The sequence below is a fragment of the Rhyacophila brunnea genome, unplaced genomic scaffold (assembly GCF_057557595.1).
Source record: "Rhyacophila brunnea isolate RB1 unplaced genomic scaffold, BYU_Rbru_1.0 scaffold_12, whole genome shotgun sequence".
Classification (NCBI taxonomy): Eukaryota; Metazoa; Arthropoda; class Insecta; order Trichoptera; family Rhyacophilidae; genus Rhyacophila; species Rhyacophila brunnea.
This window is the reverse complement of record NW_028232774.1, coordinates 38,694,329-38,719,721: the sequence shown is the minus strand read 5'-3', so window position 1 is coordinate 38,719,721 and position 25,393 is coordinate 38,694,329. Positions and strand designations below refer to the sequence as shown.

The 25,393-nt window shown below is 33.1% G+C and overlaps 2 protein-coding genes across 3 annotated transcripts in view; one reads left to right on the top strand and one right to left on the bottom strand.

Moving 5' to 3' along the window:
• Nucleotides 1–2,546, top strand: part of gol (ring finger protein goliath) — a 183,376-nt gene extending 180,830 nt beyond the window's left edge. For both annotated transcript variants that reach the window (XM_085961268.1, XM_085961267.1), the window contains exon 12: nucleotides 300–2,546. In XM_085961268.1, coding sequence (XP_085817394.1) covers nucleotides 300–575 — 276 coding nt within the window. In that variant the 3' untranslated portion in view covers nucleotides 576–2,546. The remainder of the gene's footprint in view (nucleotides 1–299) is intronic.
• Nucleotides 2,547–17,062: 14,516 nt separating this feature from the next.
• LOC147078154 (uncharacterized) lies at nucleotides 17,063–18,182 on the bottom strand. The gene is made up of 2 exons (XM_085940054.1): nucleotides 18,038–18,182; nucleotides 17,063–17,235 (listed from the first exon to the last, which is right to left on the bottom strand). Exons 1-2 carry the CDS (start codon nucleotides 18,180–18,182, stop codon nucleotides 17,063–17,065), a joined length of 318 nt encoding a protein of 105 aa, XP_085796180.1.
• Nucleotides 18,183–25,393: the final 7,211 nt, after the last annotated feature.

The following is a 25,393-nucleotide window of genomic DNA, read 5'->3' as shown; positions in this document are numbered from 1 at the left end:
CTAAATTATACTTTTGGAATTTACATATTAAAAAGAGGAACGGACAAGCGGCACGAGTAAACTACATTTGGAGAGCGCGCAATGACAACTGTGTTTTCGTTTCTTTATTATTGTCTATGGTCGATCAATGACCATAGATAACAACTTGACATTTGTAGAGTTAAAATATAAAACCTCTACAAGGTCAAATAAAACCGTATTTTAGATATATGTGGACCAAGATGATTAAATTTAATTGGATTTAAAAAAAAAAACCTGGTAAAGTAGATGAATTCATATTTTCTGTGTTGCAATTGCAGGCGAGTCGTGCCGGTTCATACGAAGTTGGCCACAGCGAACGGAGCAGTAGGGCCTCGTCACCGGACGAGCTGACACCTTCCCTGCACCAGACGCAAAATCTCCAGTCGCAGCCCAACATCGGAGACTCCCCCCACTACAGTAAACACCATTCCTCGGAGAAACGAAAGCAGCAGCCTTCCGTGCACTCCACGCCTAGCTGTAGCCGGCACGCCGTGGACACCACTATCGTGTCAGGCGAGAGAGTCGGGAACGATGAAGCCAGAGATGCCGTCTGATGCATAAGTGTTGTTGTTCTACTTCGAGGAGTATCACAGTGAACATCGCAATCGACGCGTCTGAAGATAGTGAACTACAGACACACTCGTGTGATTAGAAATTAGAATGCTAGATAGTTATCGTAGATGCAGGATATTCTGTGAAGATTCCATGCAGTTCTATGTCTTTTAATGTGGAATATTATCATTAGAATGAACAAAAGATACGATGGATCAATGTAAATATAATTATATCCTCTCGAGTTGTACCTATTGGCGTTTATAAATTATTTTATTATCTTTAGCTCTGAAATCCACGCGTGATATTCGGATGCTCCAAGTAAAAACCTGTATATTACCGACAGGTAAAATGTTCTGGGAATACAAAATCGTGATTGCTAATTAATGAATGAGTTTACACCCAACATATATGTAAATTCAAATTTCAATTTTGTTTATCAAAAAATGCAATAAAAGTATTTTTTTAAAAATGGCTTATACAGTGTTAATATTTGGAACAGCTGAATAATAATTTGTTCAATGTTCTTTGTTTATGTTACACCAGAGATAATTTAGCAATTAACAAACCACTAAAATATAACAAATAACACATTCCCTTGGAATTTTATATCATCCTTTTATATTCAGAAAAGAATAAAATAAAAAATACGAGTTTGTCTTAGATGTTATATTTTAGCAACTCTGCATTTCAATATCAAACCTATCTCTGGTAGTAATAATAAGCATACAGAGAATTATTGTCAAAAAACTTGGATTGTTGTAAATATTTGAGGTTTGTCTATAAAACAATGGCAGTGGATTCTTATGGGTAATAATTATATATTTTAGACGCTACTGACTATCGAATTAGTTTGTATTACATCGATGTATGTTTTTCGCAGTAAGTAAGATAAGTGCATTAAAGTGACAAACGATAAAAGTTACAAAAATGACGCTACAGTGCTTGAACATAGTGTGAAAGTGGTATCTGCTACGAAACTTTGTGAAATATTTGACGCAGGGATATTTACGAAACAAACATAAATATTGTTTTAGCTGACTTACGTCTGGATTATTCGTGGATTAAGTCGGAGTTTTACGTGAATGTTTTTGTTTGATTCGTCTCGTACGAATGTTTGCATTTATAAAACACGTCGAGTAAATATTTCATAATGTATCGACTGTTGAAAGGCATTACCACATATGTGACATGTTTTTAACTTTTTTATAGAATAAAAGCAATGAATTCACAACACAATCAGAATTTGAAATCATTTGATAAAAAAGCATAGAAATAGACCCGTGCAGTTTTGCATTTTAAAAGTCGTTGTGTATTTATTTATCATGCGATACATGAAGTATCTAAAAAACGTGATGTTGATATATTCCTTTCAACAATGCATTATTCTAAAGCAACATTTGACATTCGTTATGAAAACAGTCAATCATTGAGTTCAAAAATCAGTTGTGAAAAGTTTCGACAAGCTGATAATAATAATGATCAATATTGATTCTTGTGCTCTAGATGTATTTATTTATTTTTGAAGTAAAGTTTAGTTTAAATATGAAAATAATGAATTTATTTAATATTAAGGGGCAAAATGCAAAGATAGTATGGTTGCATTTTTTTTTTTGTTATATTTTTATAACCTTCTTTGTCTAAACCGTGCAGGGAACGGAGTTTAAAAGAAAAGCCTTTTTAATTTTGCCTAAAGAAATTAATAATCCATGCATACAATTGACTGATTATTCTCAATTTATAATTGATGAAGCATTTTTTGCAATGATGTATGCACTTGTAAGTTTTTATTTTTACAGGCCTATGTTGATATTTTTGAGCATTAAAGATTCAATTGATTTTTATTTATTTAGTCGGTGTTTATTAATTTTTTTTTCATAAATATCGATCAAATATATTGTAGAAATCTGTTTATCAATCAGTTTTAATTATCATCATAATCAATTGTATGGAAAAATCTAAAAAAATGCAGAAACCATAATAAAAAAAAGTTTATTGCCATATATTGGCACCCATCCACAGAGTGTAGGTTGTATTTACAGTTTTTTTTATGAGGAATGATTGTTGGTGAGTCATACACATTATTATTAAAAAATATATTGTTCAATTTCTGCCAGACTGAGAATTTGAACCTATACACATGGCTTCAGAGAAGGGTACTGCTACCCTACTAACTACTTCAGCATGGGGTCACAAACATATCCCCCTAGGTAAAAGGTCGTAACTGCAAATTGGTACTTTGCAAAAGTATGATTTTAATGAATTTTAATGCTGGAATCGTATTTTTTTTCGATTATCGTTGTTGTATTATCTTTAAAATTATTTAATAAAAGGCAATCAAGTGATGACGGCCAAAAACGTAGTTCCCACCTTTTACGTAGGAGGTATCGATATATTTCAAAGTGTGAGGCATAATACCAACAATACACCTGCTTCAAATAAAATCACTTTATAATAATATGCCAACAAGTAAAATTTTCTGGGAATGGAAATACGGTATATGCTAACAATTAATGTATTCTATATATTTGATTTGCCACATACTAAACTGGGTTTAGTTAAGAAACACCATAAATAGTGCACAAAAAACATTGTGTTGTCAAACGTATTTGTTTTCATTGAAATAAGCCTACAATTTACCAATGCTGTTGCTTAGTTTATAAAATTCAATTAAACCCTGCGAAACCAAGCCATAATAGATAATAGTCAAAAAATACTCGTCTATCTATAAAATATCTAAAATTATGAAAATAAATCATAAATAACTTTATCTATTATAGATTGGTTTAGGCTGAATTTAAAAAGAATAATCAACAATATGTGTAATATGTATTCTTAATCCAACGAAAACAAGTAGGTTTGAATGAAAAGGTGTGCACAATTTTGTCATACCGCCCAAAATAAACTACCAAGATTCTTATGGTTTGGTTTAGGCAGGATTTAATTTATTTTTAAAGACTAACCAACACCATCTGTAAATTGTAGACTTACTTCAATGAAAACAAATTCGCATGACTGACAAAGTTTGTTGTGGACTATTTATGTCGGATCTTAACAGCCTACTTCCACCCTTCGCCACTGTCATCAACATAGAATTTCAAATACCAATTCAAATAATATGTGTCTAAAACACAATAAAAGTAACTTTGTCAAAAATTGCTTATACATAAAATGATTATATGTATTTGGGACTGTTGAAATAGTATGTCAATTATTTTATCATTTATTCATGGACCATTTGCATATCTACCTTGAAAGTTCTCTAATAGTAGTGCCATTATAATACAATTAACAGGAATTTTATATTCATTTTGCAACAACTTTACATTGCTTTATACAATAATTATGTTAATTATTCATATAATACTCGTAGTTATTTCAAATTTACCACTCAGTCCGAAATATATACTATTATTATTATTATTGTCCGACCATGTCCGATCCTAACAAGATCATATGGGCCTCCACAGGGTGGAGGTTTGTATTAACAAATTTTGTTTTTACGAGAAATGGATGTCCATACTCTGACTCATACACAAATTGAAAAACAATATGTGTACTTGCCAGACCCAGGATTCGAACCTATGCCAGATACAATATTAAATTTAATAGTACTCATTGAACATATTCAATGAATAGCTGCATTAACTTTTATTATAATATTGTGTTAATACTATCGACCGAAGGTACTTGATAGAATTTGAATTCAAATTCTAATGGATTTAAGTTTTGAACTATTCCAATTGAGTGGAATAATAATAGTACTATATCAGCATTTTATAACAATTTTCCTTTACATATTTTCAGGGTTACATGTAAATTGTACGTAAAACATTTCACTGTGGTACACTTCACCGTGAGCTTTTTTATCAGAAAGAGATGACCGTATACTATACGGTCTCCAATATTAGATTCAATATGAACATAAATTCAATTTTCATAGCTGATTTTGGCAAAAATTCATGAATTCAAGAATGAAAACCTAACCTAACCTAACAAATAATCCAGTATATCATCGGCTATTTTCAAAATTTGTTTGCTGCTGGCTTCCTGTAAAGTGTAAACAGACAAGAAGCGTGTTTTATTTATACATGAATTTTATGTCAGTACTATACGACCCAAAGAGGTTGGACAGTCTTTAATATACGGCCATATATTTCCGGTAAACATTTCACGGTGAAGTGTGATATGGCGAACTGCATACGTACAAGTTTCCGGACATGTATTTTCAGCCGGTTGCTTATTTTATGTGGACTCACAAAATAACAAACATGACGTGTAGTTTCAGCTTAAAAATCATTTTGTGAAAATCGTGTGATAATTTGTATATATGTATTATTTATGCGTATTTTGTAAATAATGAATTATTTTATAAGTAACATGACTATCCAGTGAATCGATGCATTACATTTAAGATAAAAAAATGAAAATGTTTTCATGGGATTTATGATCACAGAACGTTGATTATATTGCATACTTTAACATAATACCTAAATCTATTTGACATAATAATGTGTACTTATATCTCCAAATAAAATATAATACTCTACTAGTAGGTATGTAGTGGAGAGCTAAAATCCTTACTGTATTCATTATGTATTCGAACAGAGTTTGTTTAACATTTTTCTTGTGAAGTAATAGAATTCAACTGTAATGCAAAAGGCACCATATATTTTTTTATTTGATATAGTTTTTAACGAAAACTATTCATTCCACAATATTTTTAAATGTCATTGTCTCTTATGAAAAGAGGACTGAAAGTAATTATTGATATTTAACGATTGTTTTAATATTAAACTGTAAATATAATCAAAACTGTTTCCATCTTTACTCTTTTAAACGAATATTAAACTAGGATAATATTACTTTCATGAGAACTGACGACTCTTTTAACTCTTTATGTATATTATAAATTTCAATTAGTCATTAATTAAAAAGTAAATTATACAGTTTTTATTTGTGGCTGTAGACTTGACTTTATTTATTATGCCAGCATACTAATTTAGAAATTAATATATTTTTTCTAGCGATGAAGAAATGAAAAGGTGCAGAAATTTATCTGGTCATAGTGTGAACTCAATTAATAACAATTGATGTCAGCCCATCGCATTTATAAGTTTATCATTTTAAGTCCAAAAAATAAATATTATCGTTTTTTGTTTATTTTAATGTAATATTTTAAGCAATGTATTTTCTGATTGTTTTGACTTTTGTACAGACTGTGATGATAGGAATTTAGGGAAAATTATTATAAATCACTTTTAAGTTATTAAATATAAGTCTTGTTTGTTTCGAGGAGTCCAGTATTGTGGTAATCCTGTTATTGCAATAAAATATGTAACGTACCTAATCACTACACTGTTAAAGTCCGCCCAATTTCGTGTAAACTTCGTATACTTAATTAAACATGGCCGATGTCTTATTTATAAACTGTTTTAGATCTTAATTAATTATTGAGAAATAAAGCAGCTTGAATAGTAAAACTTAAGTATTTTATTTTAAATTTAATGGTAATGTTGCAATTTATTCTGGAGTTGTGCACGACTACGAAAAAATATGAAACAATATGTACTGAAGTCAAAGTTAATGTCTATTGACTATTTTTATATCGTATCCGGCTGCATGAATGGATTCACAAGATTATTAAAAAAAAAACTATTATACATTGTAATAGGTAACCGCTAAATATACCATAAAGTTAAATTCTTTTTATAAATTATCATATAACTAAGAAAAGTAGGTACTTACAGTTGCGAATACACATCTAAAATTATTATATTGTTGGATGTGATAAGTACTTATTGATATTATCATCATGATTTTATATCACTAGAACTGACATACTACGGCTACAATAGCAAGATTGTTAAAATGTTACCATAATAAAAAAACTAAATGCTTCACCTTTACAAATCCGTAGAGCTAAATTGAAGGGCCTAGGATAAAAGTGTCAATCATAAAGATTTTTAAGAAAACCTTCTTCTATAGAGATTGAGCCTGAATGTATGACACTGGTCCACTAATTAAGTTAGCTACAAACAACTTTGCCTTGCAGGCTCATTTGTAGAGAACTTCACACTACTGCTATGACATTTATTTACCAAGTTTTTTTGTACCTACCATCTTTAATTGTAAGAAGATCATATGGGCCTCCACAGGGTTGAGGTTTTATTAACGGATTTGGATGTTAGCCACTTGCTCAACCTATTGGGTCCATACTTTGTGTCCAAATACACACTGAAAAACAACATGTGAATTTTTATCGGACCCGAGACCTACGACATTATAAGCCGACCCGATAGCTGCTTGTCCACCATGGGCATATTTGCAGGTGGTATAAAAAGACAATCCATCACAATGAGTAGATTCGCAGTCAACAACTACATTTCGGCATTATTACATTAAAATTCCTGTAAAATTTGTGTAAAACTGTTAAGAGCTGCACTCGGGTAAAGTAATCACAATGAACATAAAAAATGGCAGCCGTTACAGAAGTAAGAAAATCGGAATGGCAACTGAGCGGTGTTAATATTTGTAGAGTGCCATGTTTCATACCTTTGCTGAATAATTTTAAATATCGTTTCTGTCAGAAATAACATATAAGACTCCCTTTATTTATAGTCCAAATTCTTTGGTCACCCCCAATTATTTAGTTTCTATAAAAACCAAGCTTAAACTTTGTTCATAAATAAATCAATTTTGATTAATAAAAAAATTAGTCATAGTAATCATTCACATAACTCACTTATCGAAATCTGGTCGTTAGTGTGCTCTATTTGGCATTTCACCTGCCATTGATAAATTTTTGTGGTTGACACTATTTTATTCGCAAGTCAATCGAAATATTTTTGAATACCATTATCTGACCGATTTTTTTTTTTTCACAAACAGCTCAGAATGGGTTTTAAACAAATTCATTTGTTTCTTATATGCTATTGGAGAGATTAACTTTACTCACTCAACAAAAATAGCTTAGAGGTGATTTTAACAGATGGCACACTCAACGCAAGCAATTTCAACCAAAATCAGAGTCGAAACTTTGTAACATACTTCGATAATTGTAATAGAAATTTAATAGATTTATCCTTTGATGAATTAAGTAAATAATAAATTTTACTTTCAGGAAAATAAATATGATTCATTGCACCTTTTAGTGATTAAATAAATAATGTTACTCTCCATGTCATAAAATATTGTTAATAGTTGCCCTATAATTAAATAACAAGATACAATAAAATAATCGCCTAAAATTTATTATTTTAAATCCATTTATCATGTTCAATGCGATGCAAACACTGGATGCCTACTATAATAAACTGTAGTTATTTTTTCACTAAATCCCTGTAACTTACGTACATACATTATTTCACATTTTTGCCTTCCTTTTAAAATAAATCAAACTTTAAAAATTATTTACTTAACTTATGTACATATATATATATATATATCTACTATACTGTTTAGCCTAATCGTATAGTTTATAAATTAAGGTACTAAGACATTAACCATAAGTGATATTTGTTAATAAGGTTACATTGTAAGTTTTATATTATGTAATATAGAACTAAGGTTGCTAAAATAAAAGTGAATTAAAAATACTGAGTCTTTTCTTTATTATCTAACCATCTATGGTGGATTGGTAGCCTGAGCAATTGTCTGGGTAATCGGCTCAAAATGCATGTTTTCTTTTTTCAATGTATTTGATCAAGTGCAAGGACCCAATGGGTTGGACGAATGGCGAACTTCCTCGTAATAAAAAGTCAGCTGATACAATCTCCACTGGAAGCCCATATGTTGTGCTTATGAACGAAAATGATAATTTACTTTTTACTTTATACATACAGTACTCTCTCAGTAATCCGCCACCCCAAAAACCAGACAAGTGTCCAATTAGTGAAAGCGGCGGATTATAGTGCATACATACAAAATATGGTAAAAATTAATACAGATATTTTTCGTGAAAATAGTTTTTTTGAGAAATTTGTACTACTTAGCAAATTACGATTTTATTTATAATCAAAATCGAGTACATATTTACTAAATTATACATATTTATAAACTAAGTTTATTAACTAAATCATCATCATCATCAGGGGCGCGATAACCCGGTGTGGGTGCTGGCCTCCTCCAAAAGCTCCCTACACCTGTCCCTATCCAGTGTGGCCGCTTTCCAATTTGGTACCCCCAGAATACAGCAGTCACTGGCAGCTCCATCTAACCAGAAAATCTTTGGCCTCCCTCTTCTTCTACATCCTATTGGATTGCTGGACATCACTCTCTTTGCCGGTTCATTGTCATTCATACGGTGCACATGACCTAGCCATCGTAGTCTCCCAATCTTAATTGATTGAACCGCGCTGCAATCTTCGTACAGCCCGTAGAGCTCAGCATTATATCTTCTCCTCCAATTGGTGCCATCCCTGATCGGTCCATATATACGGCGGAGAATTTTTCTTTCAAAGATGTTATTAACTAAATATTAAACAGTAAATCACTAGACACAACCAAGTTCAGTGAGGCAGATATTCTTGAATGGCTTACTTCTCCTACCTCCTACCGCAAACGTAACGATGAACGTGAAGATAGGGAGGCCGCTGAATATTGTTCCTAAGCCGCCAATTCCAAATCCTCCAACTGTCAACAAACCGTACCAAAAAAAAAGATTACCCCCACTAAACCCATTCCTGTTTAGCCAATGAAGTGTCGACTGATTAGATGGATCAGTTTTCAGCCAACGAGATTTTATAACGGTATAATGCAGTGAGCCCAAACTGATATTGGTTTGTCAGGGTGTCTTACTGAGCGCAGCAAAAAATCAAACTCATTGTTTCGATTCCTATTTTATTCAACATTTGTGCTAAATGGCAGTACAAAAGCATTAATAATATACGACTAACACTTGTTGCAAGCTATTGAAGTTTCTCGATATTACTAAATATTACAGTGGTATTCATTAGAGAAATAATATGATTTAAATCAATAAAACAACAGTACATACATAATATATTATTCCTTCCTTGGATATGATTTTGTTTATAATCTTAACTATGCTATAACTGTATATGATTAAAATTCCTTGGTGTTCCTTTTAGATTTTGTTTACAACCTAGGTTTTACAAAAGATCGAATTGTATGATGATAAAAAAAATATACTGTCATTTGCAAATGCATTGATTAATGAAATTTCTGTATGAATGAATTACTTTTATTATTTCTACAAAACTAAAAAAAATGCCAAAAATGGTTCTGTTCTATAATAAATTTTTATGTGATGACTACTGCAATAAAAAAAATACAAAAATTGAAAATATACAGGTTTTAAAAAATACCAATATACAAATAGTTAAATTCCTTTTATGTACATTCAAATGAAAATATGGATATGGCATTAAAAATTCATTCAATATGGTTGTAAAAATATTGTGTCTTAATTATATTTGTTTTTATTTATGACCTCACTTTCTTTCTAGAGTCAGTCTTAAGCACCGAGGTGCATGGTTGCAAATAATCGGTCCCGTGTAGCTCCGTTCGGGACGAAATGTGAGCAATTAAATATTCATTATGTCGCAATACAGCAATGTGGAAGGCGGCCGTACAGACACGGCGGGTGGAGGAGGGTGTATTGGGATGTTGCCTATCCGGTTGGGAGGTTGCAGTCAGTGGCGGCCGGTGATTTTTTGGATTGTAATTTTTGAGGGTGCGCTGGAAACCTACCTTATTGAAAAATGAAACCAATTCGGCGTTATTTTTGATTTGACAAAACGTTATTGACATTTGGGAAATTACCTGTATATTTTATAATTTTAATAAAACATGTTGCGAGTTACTTAAATCTTTATTGGATTTGTTTTAAGAAACGATTGCATCTCTTATAGTAGATAAATACCTCTTACTTTCAACGTAAGCCATCTTATTCTATATAAGTACATTATCTTTAGCAATTTGTACACTGAATGAATAATGATTATTATGAAACTGCACTTTGTGAAATAGTATTAAGATTTATTAGTTTATCACTAGAATTCATGAATTAATAATTTTCTATACCTATTATAAATAACCGACATCATTTCGCATTTAGTCAACACACATGATAATGAAATATTAATTGTTCGGAAACGCGGTAGGTACCAAAATTATTTTTATCTTCATTGATTTAATTTGCAGTACACATAAATCAAAATATCTTACTGACATTCTATTATATTTCTTATCCATTTTAAATTTATAAAATAATGAATTCTATTGTATTTAGTTCAACAGGCATTTTACATACGAGATTGCTAAATATGATACTAAACATAATTTGAGCGTGAAGTCTCCGCGTCTATAATAACAAACCATAATTCAAATCTGTAATTGCACTCTACTCAGAACAATATGATGTCATTTTACCCGGTCGGCGCTCGATATTCTGGAACTTACGCATGGCGTAAATGATTAGCACGGTTTAAGTTGTTTTATAATGGCTTTAGTTAATACTAAGCTTTGGGTTCATTTTAAGTAAACAAAATTATTGCCGGAGCGCTAACGATTTCAGCGAGGATGACGTACACGGTGCATAGTGCCTGTATTATCGCCGATTGGGAATGTGGGCACATCGGTTTGTGGTTTGCATTACAATAAAAGAGCGATAATATTAAAAACCTATGAAGAAAAAATATGATTTACGATGTTGAACGATGTTTCATAGCAATGCAAGCAGTGCGGTGCACTTGCATGATGTTAGACCAGCCGCCGCTGGTTGCAGTATCTTCGGGACAATCTCTGTTCGATTGAGCGGCCTGACAAAAACAAAGTTTCATTTTCTCTTTTAATAGTCTTAAGTTTTCTAGTAAACTTTGTCAGTATTCTGTCGTCTTGCTTAAGTTTTATTATAACTCCGACAAAATGTTTCAGAGTTTTTTTAGTAGCAAATTGTACTAGAATACATTTTCCAATATCTAACATCTCTGAATTAGATGCACTTACAGTATCATCAAAATGATCAAACATTGATATATTAAGCATATTTGAAGGATCGTTGTCCGCTTCGCCGAGCAAATCATTAATATAGTCTTGTATATTATCTTCGCTTTCGTCACTCGATTTCTATGACCAATCTTTTTCCGATGACATGGGTATTCGTGTTTTTTTTTTAAATTCTGATGTACTTTTATCGGTTTCAATACCATCTTCTGCATGTTAGTTTTGTCTTGCAATGACTTTTTTCTTTTGCGACATTATTTATCATTCGCTCTACAACATCACAACATGTAATCACTTCTGCTCCTGGAGCAACCATTTTTCTCTTATTCTTTATAGACACCTTACTACTGAAGTTTTTTCTCTATTTTCTCCAAGAAACTTTTGTAACGGTGGCATTTCTATAAAATTTTCGATAATTTCTTTATTTGGTAATTTAACAACTTTGTAATACAGAATTATAGGCTTAGAAGAACATTTTTGAGTCGAGCAGTTGAGAAATCCGATTAAATTTTGGGTAACATTACTAGGAAGAGTTAATTTAAATTCCTTTGAATTTTGTACATTTATCCATTTCCCAGTGGTTCCACAGAGTTTTGGTGAGGTTTCCGAGTTATTATCATTCCCTATATTGTTAACATTTCTTTCGGAATTAATTGATTCTTGGAAGGCTACCCATCTAGACCAGGGGGGGGGGGGGGCAAACTATTTGGATGGAGGGCCAAATTCAAGAATTCAAAATGAGCGGCGGGCCGCAAGTAAAATACCATTTTTAGATATACACTATTTATTATCACAAAAAATAAACATTACAACAAAATGAATGAGAAGAATGAAACTGTTGTACATTTTTTAACATTTTTTTTTAAATTCAGGTGTTAATTTTGTAGTTGATATTCTCAAAACTGCTTGTAAATGGGCGTCGGAGATATTTGATCGTGAAGAATTTTTATTGAGGTTCGTGATCGAAAATGTTTGTTCACATATATAGGTTGATCCAAAAATATCGAACATTTTTCTTGCATAATCTTTAAGTTGGTCGAATTTGTCTGAATTAAGGGCATTGTAAAATTTGGAGATTTCTTCATGACGATGCAATTCTCTTAAATCAGTGTCACACTGCAGATCAATAATCTCAAGTTGTAGCTCTGTCGGTACACTATTAATCAATATCTGTTGAAAATGGATCGCGTGCTATTGCTAAACTTGTCTCAATTTTTCGGAAGTCACCAAATCTTTGTGAAAAATCGCCATTCAGAGCTTTAATAATAATTTTACCATATTCTTTAAATTTATATTCTGGTATATTCAGCAACTTCAAAGTTGGAAAGTGGTCCACGTTGTTATTCGATATTTGTCGAAGAAATAACTTGAGTTTTAATTGAAATCCATTCAAACTTTTTACCATATCATGGGCATATATTTTTTTGATGAGGTATTCCCTATAAAAAAAAACATCATGAGGCCATTCCCTCAAAGGGTCCTGACGAATGAACGGAGGGTGTTTAACTACCGATTGTCTCGAGGGAGGAAAAGCGTAGAATGTGCTTTTGGCATATTATGTGCGAAATTTTCAATTTTAGATACACCAATAAGGTATCAAGAGACAGTTGTTGTTTCTATAATTAAGGCTGCCTGTGTTCTGCACAATTTCATCAGAATCAATGAAGTCAAATTCACAACACCTGCGGTGTACATGTGTAGATGTGCCGGAAACTGATGCAGAAGTAGTTATTAATAAAACAGCTTATGCATTAAGAGATGAACTGCAAACGCATTTCATCAACAACCCCATACTGCGGCAAGAAAGCTGCATGATTTAATAAGTAAATTTAATATTATCGTTTTGTCAAACCTTTTCCATCGAATTCAACCAAAAAGTTATAGCTATGTAAGATACGAGGGTGGGTCAATAAGTCCTTAGAAAAGCCGACAGGTGGCGCGACTAGTACTGTAAGCGGTTTGTTTTCATGCAGCGGCACTACCGATTCAGTATGCTGCGAAGTTTCAATCAGATTGGTCGGGTTGTTGTGTGTTTCTCGTACATTTAAAAAAAAAATTTGCTTGTGGAAAATGGAAAAATGGAAAATGGAGAAAATTGAGTTTAGAGCTGTTATTAAACATTTTAATATAAAAGGGTTAACAGCAAAGGAAATAAAAAATGAGTTGGATTTAGTTCACGGCATATCTGCTCCTTCACTTGCAACTATTTATAACTGGTTAAATGAATTTAAACGTGATCGTACATCAACAAAGGATGAACCACGCTCAGGACGTCCTGTAGAGGTGACTACACCAGAAATGATCAATAAAATCCACGATATGGTGTTAAGTGACCGAAGATTAAAGTTGAGTGAGATAATTGAGGTTACAGGGATCTCAAAAGGTAGCGTCATTTCTATTTTACATGACAAATTGGGCATGAAAAAAATTTCTGCAAGATGGGTGCCGCGTTTGCTCACAGTCGACAATAAACGCAATAGGGTGATGGCCTCTAAAGCCCTGTTGTCGCTCATGCAACGCAATCCGGATGAATTTTTTCGTCGCTTTGTGACTGTAGATGAAACATGGATACACCACTATACTCCCGAGACGAAAGAACAGTCAAAGCAGTGGATTGCGAAAGGCGAACCATGTCCAAAGAAGGCGAAAACCGTAAAATCAGCTGGTAAGGTTATGGCTACTGTATTTTGGGATGCACGTGGAATTATTTTCGTTGACTATTTGGAAAAAGGAAAAACAATAACAGGGGATTATTATGCATCTTTATTGGACCAGCTAAAAAACAAAATTGAAGAAAAACGGCCTCATTTAAACAGGAAAAAAATCCTCTTTCATCAGGACAATGCCCGTGTTCACACATGTTTACGATCAATGGCTAAAATTGAAGAATTGAAGTTCAAATTGGTCGACCACCCACCGTATTCGCCAGATTTAGCCCCCAGTGACTTTTTCCTTTTCCCAAACTTAAAAAAATGGCTAAGTGGACAACGTTTTTTTTCAAATGAAGAAGTCATCGATCGGACAAATGCTTATTTTGAGGACCTTCCGAAAACTTATTTTTCTGACGGTTTAAAAAAAATTGAGAAACGTCTAACCAAATGTATTGAGCTCCAAGGAGATTATGTTGAGAAATAAAAAAAAAATACAAAAATAAAAACTGTTTTAATGCTTTTTTCTAAGGAATTATTGACCCACCCTCGTATTATGTCATAACACCCTTCATAATTTGTATCGTTAAGTTTTTGATCTCAATTTGTTTATCGATGAATATCGTTACTCGTAATATACATTTTAAAGCTACGTATAACGTTACCAATCTTTCAAATTCGTTTGCAAATTATCGAGCAGGCGGTCTGTTACCTGTCGCCAAATGAAGTTGTCATCTACAAGACAACATATATTTATCTGTGGTAACGCAAATGTTATTTTGAAATCTTTTCCATGTAATTTTGTATCGAATTCAACCAAAAAGTTATAGCTTTGTAATATATTATGTCATATAAAACCCTTCATAATTTGTATTGTTAAGTTATTGATCTCAATTTGTTTATCGATGAATATCGTTACTCGTAATATACTTTTTAAAGCTACGTATAACGTTACCAATCTTTCAATAGTTAGGTTCTTGTCTACGTGTAGTGTGATTTAATGTTATCGTTTGCAAATTATCGAGCAGGCGGTCTGTTACCTGTCGCCAAATGAAGTTGTCATCTACAAGACAACATATATTTATCTGTGGTATCGCAAATGTTATTTTGAAATCTTTTCCATGTAATTTTGTATCGAATTCAACCAAAAAGTTATAGCTATGTAAGATATTATGTCATAAAACCCTTCATAATTTGTATTGTAAGTTTTTGATCTCAATTTGTTTAACGATGAATATCGTTACTCGTAATAGACATTTTAAAGCTAAGTATATTGTTACTATTCTTTCAATAGTTAATTCATATTAATTTTCATGATATTCAGTTTCTTTGTCAATTAATTTCAACCAAAAAGTTATACTAGTTATGTCATTTAAAACACTTCATATGTATTATTGTTAAGCTACGTATTCATATTTATTTTCATAAAATTCTGTGTAAATGATTTTTCAATAAATACCTACTATTAACCCTTTTAAATTTTTTTTTACATTTATCATCCCCATAATTCACACCTAATTTTGAATTGAAATAGTCAATATATATTCTTTGTAAAAAATAATATTTATTGTTTTTTTTTTATAACAGCGATGGACAAAAAGTTTAAATACATATTCACAAATAAAAATCACATAAACATATAAAAAAGTAAGTATTACAATGAAGACACTTTACACAAAAAGGGCTATAAGCGATGGACAAAAAGTTAAAATACATATTCACAAATAAAAATCACATAAACGTATAAAACGAGGCTAGAACCAAGGCCTGAACAAAAACGATGCATAAGTGCGAGTGAGAAAGTATTCGGCACCCTTATAATCTCTGCGACATGCGCTAGAGTAAGATAAAAGGTTTACAGATGTGGGAGATGGTTTGCTACGGTGTAGCCGCCAAATCTTACCTTATTGCTTAACTAAGCGTCAATAACCGTGTTGCTAAAATTGCTATTTTTTGTGTTAAACATAAAGTCAGTGGTAAATATTTTTAGTTGATTAAGTAGAAAAGATGGTTCTGTGTGTTGTATTAAAATGTGGTAGCCGTACTAATAAGCAAGAAGATGGTATTACGTTTCATAGGTAAGTTGATACATGTTCGTGATAATTTATTTGTAAATTATTATATATTTTAATATCAAGTGACCGTGTTTCTTTAAAATAACTTATATTATGGATATTTTTACCTAATGGTTGCATTTTGACCGCTTAAAAATACTATATAACGTAAAAAAATAGAAAAATATATTTTAATTCTGAGCGTCTAGTGCGAGCACTAGCGAAATGGTCTATGGTCTTGAACATTTGTATTCGAATGCGTTTGCTCGCCCATAAACCAAACGCACGGCACGCAGCTTCATTTAGCAATGCAATGGGTGGCGTCTAGATGTATCTATAGTCTAAGGCTAGAACACACTTATCGGAGAAGACAACATCGGAATGAACGGGATCCCAACACACATTTCGCTTACGATCAATTGTCTGGTTAGTCAAATATGTGTTTGAATACCACCCAGTCCAAAGTTTTTTTTCCAGAATGTTTACGAGATAAGCTACAAGATATATTCACAAATAAAAATCACATAAATATAATAAAAAATGAGCAATAGATTATTTCTATTGAAGACAACTTTACACATAACAAACTTATTGGAGAACGTCATTAGCCATAATATAATATAAAGTTATGATGAGATTTCTATTAAGCGTCATTTACTTATCACTGACAATTGCATATATAAAAAAATAAATATTGAAAATATATAACTACATTTAAAAAATAACCAAATAGGTACTAATTTTATTTAATGACGAACAAAAGAAATCTCCTCAAAATCTTCTTCGTCGTTATCCACCATACTCAAGTCCATAATTACACTAGGGTGTATGTAAGTTGCCGCTGCCGGCTCGAGACTTCATAAAGGGCAGGACGGACTGCATGGCGTCCTGGAGATAATACCGCTTGGCCTTGCTCGTCCCACTCCCTGATGGAGGCTTCTTCATGTTGCGGGAATTCCGCAAATTCCTCCATTTCTCCTTAGATTCTGAAACTGAAATATAAAGATATTATATTTCAATATATTGCTCGAAACGTCAAGGGAAGGAGGAAGAATTTGTGGTGACAACCCAAAAATCTTATTACGATACAGTCTCAAATATTATGTAGGCAGGTACGTGTAGACTAGACCAATTTTACTTCATACTAGGTACCTAGGTACACTACACATATCTGCTAACTATTGTATATTAATAGTATATACGCTGAAAGGTTATAAAAGACAATAATAATGTAGATATAATAATATATCGTCACTGTTCTGGCAGAAGACACTAATTCGAAAAAATGACATATTGAGTTAGTTATACCAAAATGTTCCTTATTTCAAACTTTACCGTCTGGAAACCTTCTTAATAAATAAACAGTATTTATTTTAAAGTGATTCTTTTTACGATTGCTTAATAAACTCACATTATAGACCATTTCAATTATTTTAACAACTTCAAAGTCAAATTACTCAAAACTAGTATTTTCCAGTTAGTGTGTTCTGCCAGAACAGAGACGATATGGTGTCACATTGTTATGAATCCAAGTACCTAATCTGCATTCAATATCGAATATTATACACACTACTGGCTACATACTTGTGTATTCAAATTCCTTTAAACACATGGGTAAAAATAGCGTGAATTATATCAAATTCCTTGGAACACGCGGGTACACCGATTGCTGAAGACATGTTTGATTGATAACCATAACGATAACGTACTTATCTTTGCAATTATGATCATAATATGTAAAATCATTTCACGCGGTCCCAACACAAAATAAGGTAGATAATTGGTTTGACCCACCGGTAATATTGAAATGATTAGCGATTTCGGTCCACGCCTTTTCGATCACATCCCTATTGGAGTGATCTCGCCGTTTATAATCATATATGCATCTGTATTTTTCTATTTCCTGCACGAATGAGATGTTGCTTCTTTCGTCTGCCATTTTTATCGATGTACGGGAAAAAATATAAACTATTAATGGTGGCAATTTTCCCCGTTTCCACTGCAACCCAGGAGCACGGTAGTGTTCCTCCCTTTCCTTCCTGGTAAACTTGTAGTCCTAGTTGACGAAAATCCAATGCGACTAACGACTTTACTTTTTGAAGGATCATGGGAAAAACTTGTTTCGTCAACATTATATATCCTTTGTGGACAATCTTCTAACTTCAGGTTCATGATTGTACTGTTTAATAAGTCATAGTACCCATTAGGTACTATGACTCTTGAATTGATAAATTATTTCTTTTAATAAAACCTATAAACAAATCGTGTCCGGGTACTCCATTTTTAAACGGTGTGTGAATATTATTTTCTTTAATATACTGTCCAATTAATTCGAGAACTTTTTTTTTTGTGAAACCGAAACCATGTTTTTCCAACGTATGCAAATTTTCTACCAAAGAAGTTTCAATTTCTTTGGGTAATATCGTACTTCTGCCAAAACTGTCTCATTTTTGCCGTCTAATTCCTTAAACATGAACAATAATTGTAGATAGTGGGACTCTGTATTTTCTCGCAACATCATATCCTGTCAATAGGTTGTTTTTTACACATTCAACTGCTTCTTGTAATTTTCCTTTGTTGTAAGCTCCTCTATCTCTCTTTTGTTTATATTTTCGCGGCATATTTACCTGTGGAAAAACATGCACATTAATTATTACATGTTAGATAAGCACTTATTTTAAAAACTTATTGATTAAATTGAATCACATGCAGTCCTATCTCCTCTTTCGAGTACTTAGATAACATAAAACTATAATAATACAATTACATATAAACATTCTATTTCAATTATGAACATTTTCGATCTTCGATCGATATAAATATTGCGTCATGCCCCATCACTAGTTAAAATAATGACTATGCGAATTCACGGAAAATATTTCGGGGAAGTGTGACATCAAAATGGTTACTGGAAAATAATCCATGTAGTTACCTCAGGAAACATGGTATCGACCCCATCTCTGATTATTTTTATAAATCAGTGAGTGGCAGCATCCAATTTGTAGTGGATACTGAGAAAACTTGGTAGCTACACTTACCCCGATTCACCTTAATTAATATTAAATTAACATGTGAGGTAACTTTTAATTTATGTTTAGCAGATAATAATAAAAGTATATAACCAGATTAAGTTTTTTCACTTTATCTCAAAACTGAATTAATGTGACAATGATCATTCTTTTCGCTTACCCTTCACATATTATTATGTGCCAACAGAAAATTGATTTAATTTTATATCATAAATTTCATCATTTTATTTTTTAAGACGACTATGCAGTTACATACATACCACTGGGATTAATAGTTATTGTTAATAGATATGGGTGGTTTTAAGTGTTTCAATAAATTTATGTTTTCACAATGAGTGTCGAATTTCATTTTCCCCTTCTTTTCCTTTGATAATTTTAAGTCTATCTTCATCAGTTATCAAATTATAAAATAATATTATAATATTACTAATTACACTTTTTGGCAAAGATCAGTGTGCAAGGAATCCTCTGTGCTCTAAAGAGATCTTATTGATACACCCCTGTTACAGGCGGGCTTCTCCCGGTGTAAAATAATCATTTAGTAGCTCAAGTCGAAACGTAACCCTGACCTCTAGAAACGGCTTCATAAAACATCTAATCTGATTCCTTGCTCAACCACGTAAGTATTTTTTTTTATTTAAAAAGTAAAAATGATGATGGATGCAAGAGATAATTTTAAGACTAAATATAAGGATTTAAATATAATAAATTTTGCCGCGCTTGTCGGCAACGTCCAAATTTCGACGCGCCTGCGCCAGGGTCAGGCTCGTGATTCGCCGAATCAAAGATCACGCGATAAAATTTGGCCAATCACGAGAGTCCTTTTTGCTGGAATGGCGTGGGTCAGTAGCGCACCCAGGGGGGGGGCCAGGGGGCCTTGGCCCCCCCCAAAATATGAAAATCATCAGAATGATTTTACATATTGAAATCGAAAGCCAAAAAACTATACCTTGGGCTTAGACAAACAACACGGCAAAAAATAATTTGTAATTCTCCAGCATCCTTTTTAGTAATATTTCTTAGATTTTAATTTCTAATACAAAAATTTCGAAACACTAATGTCAGGTTTTTTTAGAAACCCGTTCCCTAATGAAATTCTCGGTGTCCACCCGAATTCCGGAGTGGTATAGGTCATGGCTGGGGAGGGTTGACAGGTCTAGCCTGGGGGCCCGGCGTGTCGGGTTGACCAGATAAGTGAGATAAACACATATCATAAATTAGCTTTAATAGTAAAAAAGTCGCCTGCGGCGCTGTTATACTTCATGACTATGAACATTTTAATTTATATAAATGTCCAATATATTTTCTGATTATTATGTGTCGACAGCTCCATTATTAAAGTAGATGACGTACTGAAAATCGCCAATAATTCACTGTATAAGTACCCTCAATTTGAACTAAAACACAATTTGAAAATCGTTAATGTAGTGTTTCACACTGCCTTTAATCTAAGCGGTGGATAGGGGGCCCGTCAAATACCCTAGCCCAGTAGTCGGCAAACTCATTAGTCAATAGAGCCAAATATCAACAGTACAACGATTGAGATTTCTTTTGAGAGCCAAATTTCTTAAACTTAAATTATATACGTAGGTAGTTTAGTTAAAGTCCTAATTAAATTATAGGTAGGTACACTGAATAAAACTGAATATCATACGTAATATGTAATGATCTTATTTATTAATAAAAATTAAAATGTAAGTAAGGTATCCATACAATTGAATCATGACAATGACTGACAATTTTATTTCAATGTGAATAATGGCCTTGCATCTCCTTGTAAAGTTTGGGTAAGTCAGGTCCGTATGTTGTTAATTTAATTTTAAGCACGATTCCAGGTTTTCATCAATAAATCGATTTCTCAATAATTTACTCTTGATTTCCTCTCTTGGAAATCTTTTTACTAACCACAAAACTTGCAATATTAACATTGTTGGAAGATTTTATTCAGTACCTAATTAAATACAGAACTTTATTTTTCTTGACTCTTCTCCTCAGCTGCTTTCTTCCTTGCATCATCGACAGAATATTTAGCGCAAAATTACTAGTTTTTAGTTGTAGTATCTCTCTAAATTTGAATGCGTCAATTTTTCCCGACACATAAATACAGGTCGGGAAGCCATTTAAGTTTTGAATAAACGCGAAGTCTCGGTCTACTCAACATTACATTTACGGTTATCCTCTTCCATTTTCTTTGCTTCTTCTTTGTAGCCATTTCAAATATGACAGAGAGCATCTGTGGCAGAGCCGCAGTTTGCCGACCACTGCCCTAGCCTGAGGGCCCGTTTCAGGATGTGGGGGCCATGGTGTAGGTACACCGAGTGCAATAGACAAAAGACCGATAAACGAGATATAAGGCTGTGTTGTATTGAGTAGGTTGTATATAATTTAAAGGCAATAATTCTTTTTTTGTCCATCTTCAATTAATATGTTGGAACCTAAATATTAAAATACCAAAAATCTGCAACATTCTGCGAAAAGAACGACTACACCCACTACGGTGGTGGTGTAAATCAAAACAACATTTTTTTCGGTGGCATTCGGAATAAATATTGTATTGTTGTTTTAATTTAATAAAACGTAATTTTTTTTTAGTACTTATTCCACTTTTATTAAATAGATTAGGACCGGTTTCGTCCGCCTCAGAGGGACATTTTCAACTAGTTGAAAATGTCCTTATGTATATCGCCATGTATTGTGAAAATATGTAAAAATATTTATATGAAGAAGAAAAAGAGCCTATGGGACTAATTTACATTCTCCTTCTTGGGCCCCCCCAATAATAATTCCTGGGTGCGCCACTGGCGTGGGTACGCGAAGTTTGAAAAAGAAAAAAGTAATTAGTAAGCGTCCCCTTTCCGATAGGATAGGACCTGCGAAACTTATTGTTAAAACAAAATATGTAAACGTTTAAAGAAAATGTAAAATATAAGAAGACCACGTTACGAGCACGAAAGACCGTGTTTTATTTATACTCCAACCGTTTGAATTTCTTCTTTTTTTGTGAATCCGGGGTTCGATGGACTCCTGAGCTAGCCGCTGGAACCCCGGGGATCTCATTATACAATATAATATTTCACAATATTTGTGAAGATGACATTCTTTATTGAACATACGTAATTTTAAAACACCTCCGAAACACACCTGTTGAATTAATATGACACCGGATAGGATTTGAAGCTGTATTCCGGCCAAGCTGCGAAGGCCAATGACCAATATTAGTGAATTTTGTAAACTGCTTTAGATGAATTTATTGTGGATAGTTAATTACGCCGTAATTAGGGGAATGGGACGATTTGGCACCGCGAACTGGCCTCCGCCGATTGGCCTCCGGTAATTGGCCGCCAGTACAATCGGACGCCGGCCCAATTGGACGCCGACCCAATTCGACGCCGACCCAATTGGCCTCCGGGAGGATTGGACGCCGCACAGTTGAATTAAATGCGCAAAGGAATAGACGTACGTTACGATTTGTTGGAGTAAATAAGCAAGTCAGTTTAATATGCTTCTATCTTCTCAGTAGTTGTACCTTATACATTTCGCGCTTGACACATTTTTAATATAGATTGAGAAAAATTATTATGCCTTATGATGTTTATTAAAAGGATGTTAGAATGAAAATTACATTATATTTCAGCGTTTTAACGACTTAATATTATAATAAAGCTAAAACATGTATATTATTATGCATAAATGCGTATTTTAAGATAGTATGAAATTACAAACAAAATATTAAGTAAGTTATCTGCTAAGTATAAATGTTTCAGTAGTTTGATTGATAAACTACTTAGGTACTGGGTGCCGGACGAAATCCCGAAGGCCGAAATCTCGAATGCTGAAATCCCGAATGGCCGAAATCCCGAAAAATAAAAAAATACAAACATCAATAATTGCGCAATTTTTGCAAGAGAGACAAAAACCCATTTTTTGTGGAAATATAAAAAATGTAAAATACAAACATCAATAATTGCGCAATCGTGAGCGCAATTTTTGTAAGAGAGACAAATCCCATTTTTGCGGAAAATGGGTTTTTCCGATTGCGCAATTTTTTTCAGGAGAGACCATTTTGTAGAACGAATGGATTTTGTGTCTCTTATAAAAATTGCGCAATTATTGATATTTGTTTTTTGCATTTTTTTATATTTCCACAAAAAATGGGTTTTTGTGTCTCTTGCAAAAATTGCGCAATTATTGATGTTTGTATTTTTTTTATTTTTCGGGATTTCGGCCTTCGGGATTCCGGCCATTCGGGATTTCAGCGTTCGGGATTTCGGTATTCGGGATTTCGGCTTTCGGGATTTTGGCCATTCGGGATTTCAGCCTTCGGGATTTCGTCCGGCACCCAGTACCTAAGTAGTTTATCAATCAAACTACTGAAACATTTATACTTAGCAGATAACTTACTTAATATTTTGTTTGTAATTTCATACTATCTTAAAATACGCATTTATGCATAATAATATACATGTTTAAGCTTTATTATAATATTAAGTCGATAAAACGCTGAAATATAATGTAATTTTCATTCTAATATCTAACATTATTATTAATATTTGTTGTAAATATAAATAAGTATCCATGTATAGACAATAAATTAATTGATTATGCACATCTTTAAGTTTTAGCGAGGGAAGAATTATTTTCTTTTAATAAACATCATAAGGCATAATAATTTTTCTCAATCTATATTAAAAATGTGTCAAGCGCGAAATGTATAAGGTACGACTAATGAGAAGATAGAAGCATATTAAACTGACTTGCTTATTTACTCCAACAAATCGTAACGCACGTCTATTCTTTTGCGCATTTAATTCAACTGTGCGGCGTCCAATCCTCCCGGAGGCCAATTGGGTCGGCGTCCAATTGGGCCGGTGTCCGATTGTACCGGCGGCCAATCGGCGGAGGTCAGTTCGCGGTGCCAAATCGTCCTAGACCCGTAATTAGATAGGTGACTAAATTGGTAAAGCACATCATTCGGAATCCGGTGTATACAGGTTCGAATCCTGTCCGGCGTCATATTGTTTAGTACCAATGTCTCTCAGGTGTTTTCAAATAATGTAAGTAGGTATGTTATGGTGAGTATTGTCCTGTCAAGCATTCTCTTAGCATACAAATAAAATATTGTTGCAATAATTTTATTAATACAATTTAAATACAATAACAAAACAGAACACATGTTTCAGTTTTTAAGTTCTTCAGCTAAATGCAGAGCTACATCAAGTCTTATGTAGGTGTTATCATATCGTAAGATTCTCCTAGTTCAGACGGCGTCCTACCTACTTATCTTCGAGGAGCGCACGTGGCACATGTCCTGGTGGATTACGGCACATCCATCGACATAGGTTGTGTGGAAAATGATGTGGTGTATGAGGATATGAACAAAAAAATGACGTTATCGTGACATTAGTATCATACAGTTGCCTAGGTGCTGGGAAAATTCTAGGGAGGCAGTGGCGCACCCAGGATTTAATATTGGGGGGGCCCAAGGAGAAGAATGTAAATTAGTCCCATAGGCTCTGTTTCTTCTTCACAGCCTAATTTCTCGTTTATCGGTCTTTTGTATATTGCACTCGGTGTACCTACACCATGGTCCCCACATCCTGAAACGGGCCCTCAGGCTAGGATATTTGGCGGGCTCCCTACCTACCGCTAATATTAAAGGCAGTGTGAAACACTACATTAAAGGTTTTTCAAATTGTGTTTTAGTTCAAATTAAGGGTACTTATACAGTGAATTATTGGCGATTTTTAATACATCTACTTTAATAATGGAGCTGACGAGTATCGACACATAATAATAAAAAAATATAATGCATAATTATATAAGTAATTGAAAATGTTCATGGCCATGAAGTATAATAGCGCCGCAGGCGACTTTTTTTACTATTAGAGCTAATTTATGATGTGTGTTTATCTTACTTATCTGGTCAACCCGACACGCCGGCCCCCCAGGCTAGAGCCATGTCAGCCCTCCCCAGCCATGACCTACACCACTCCGGAATTCGGGTGGACACCGAGAATTATTTGACAGTTCTATTAGGGATTGGGTTTCTAAAACAACCTGACATTAGTGTTTCGAAAATTTTGTGTTAGAAATTAAAATCTAAGAAATTTTTCTAAAAATG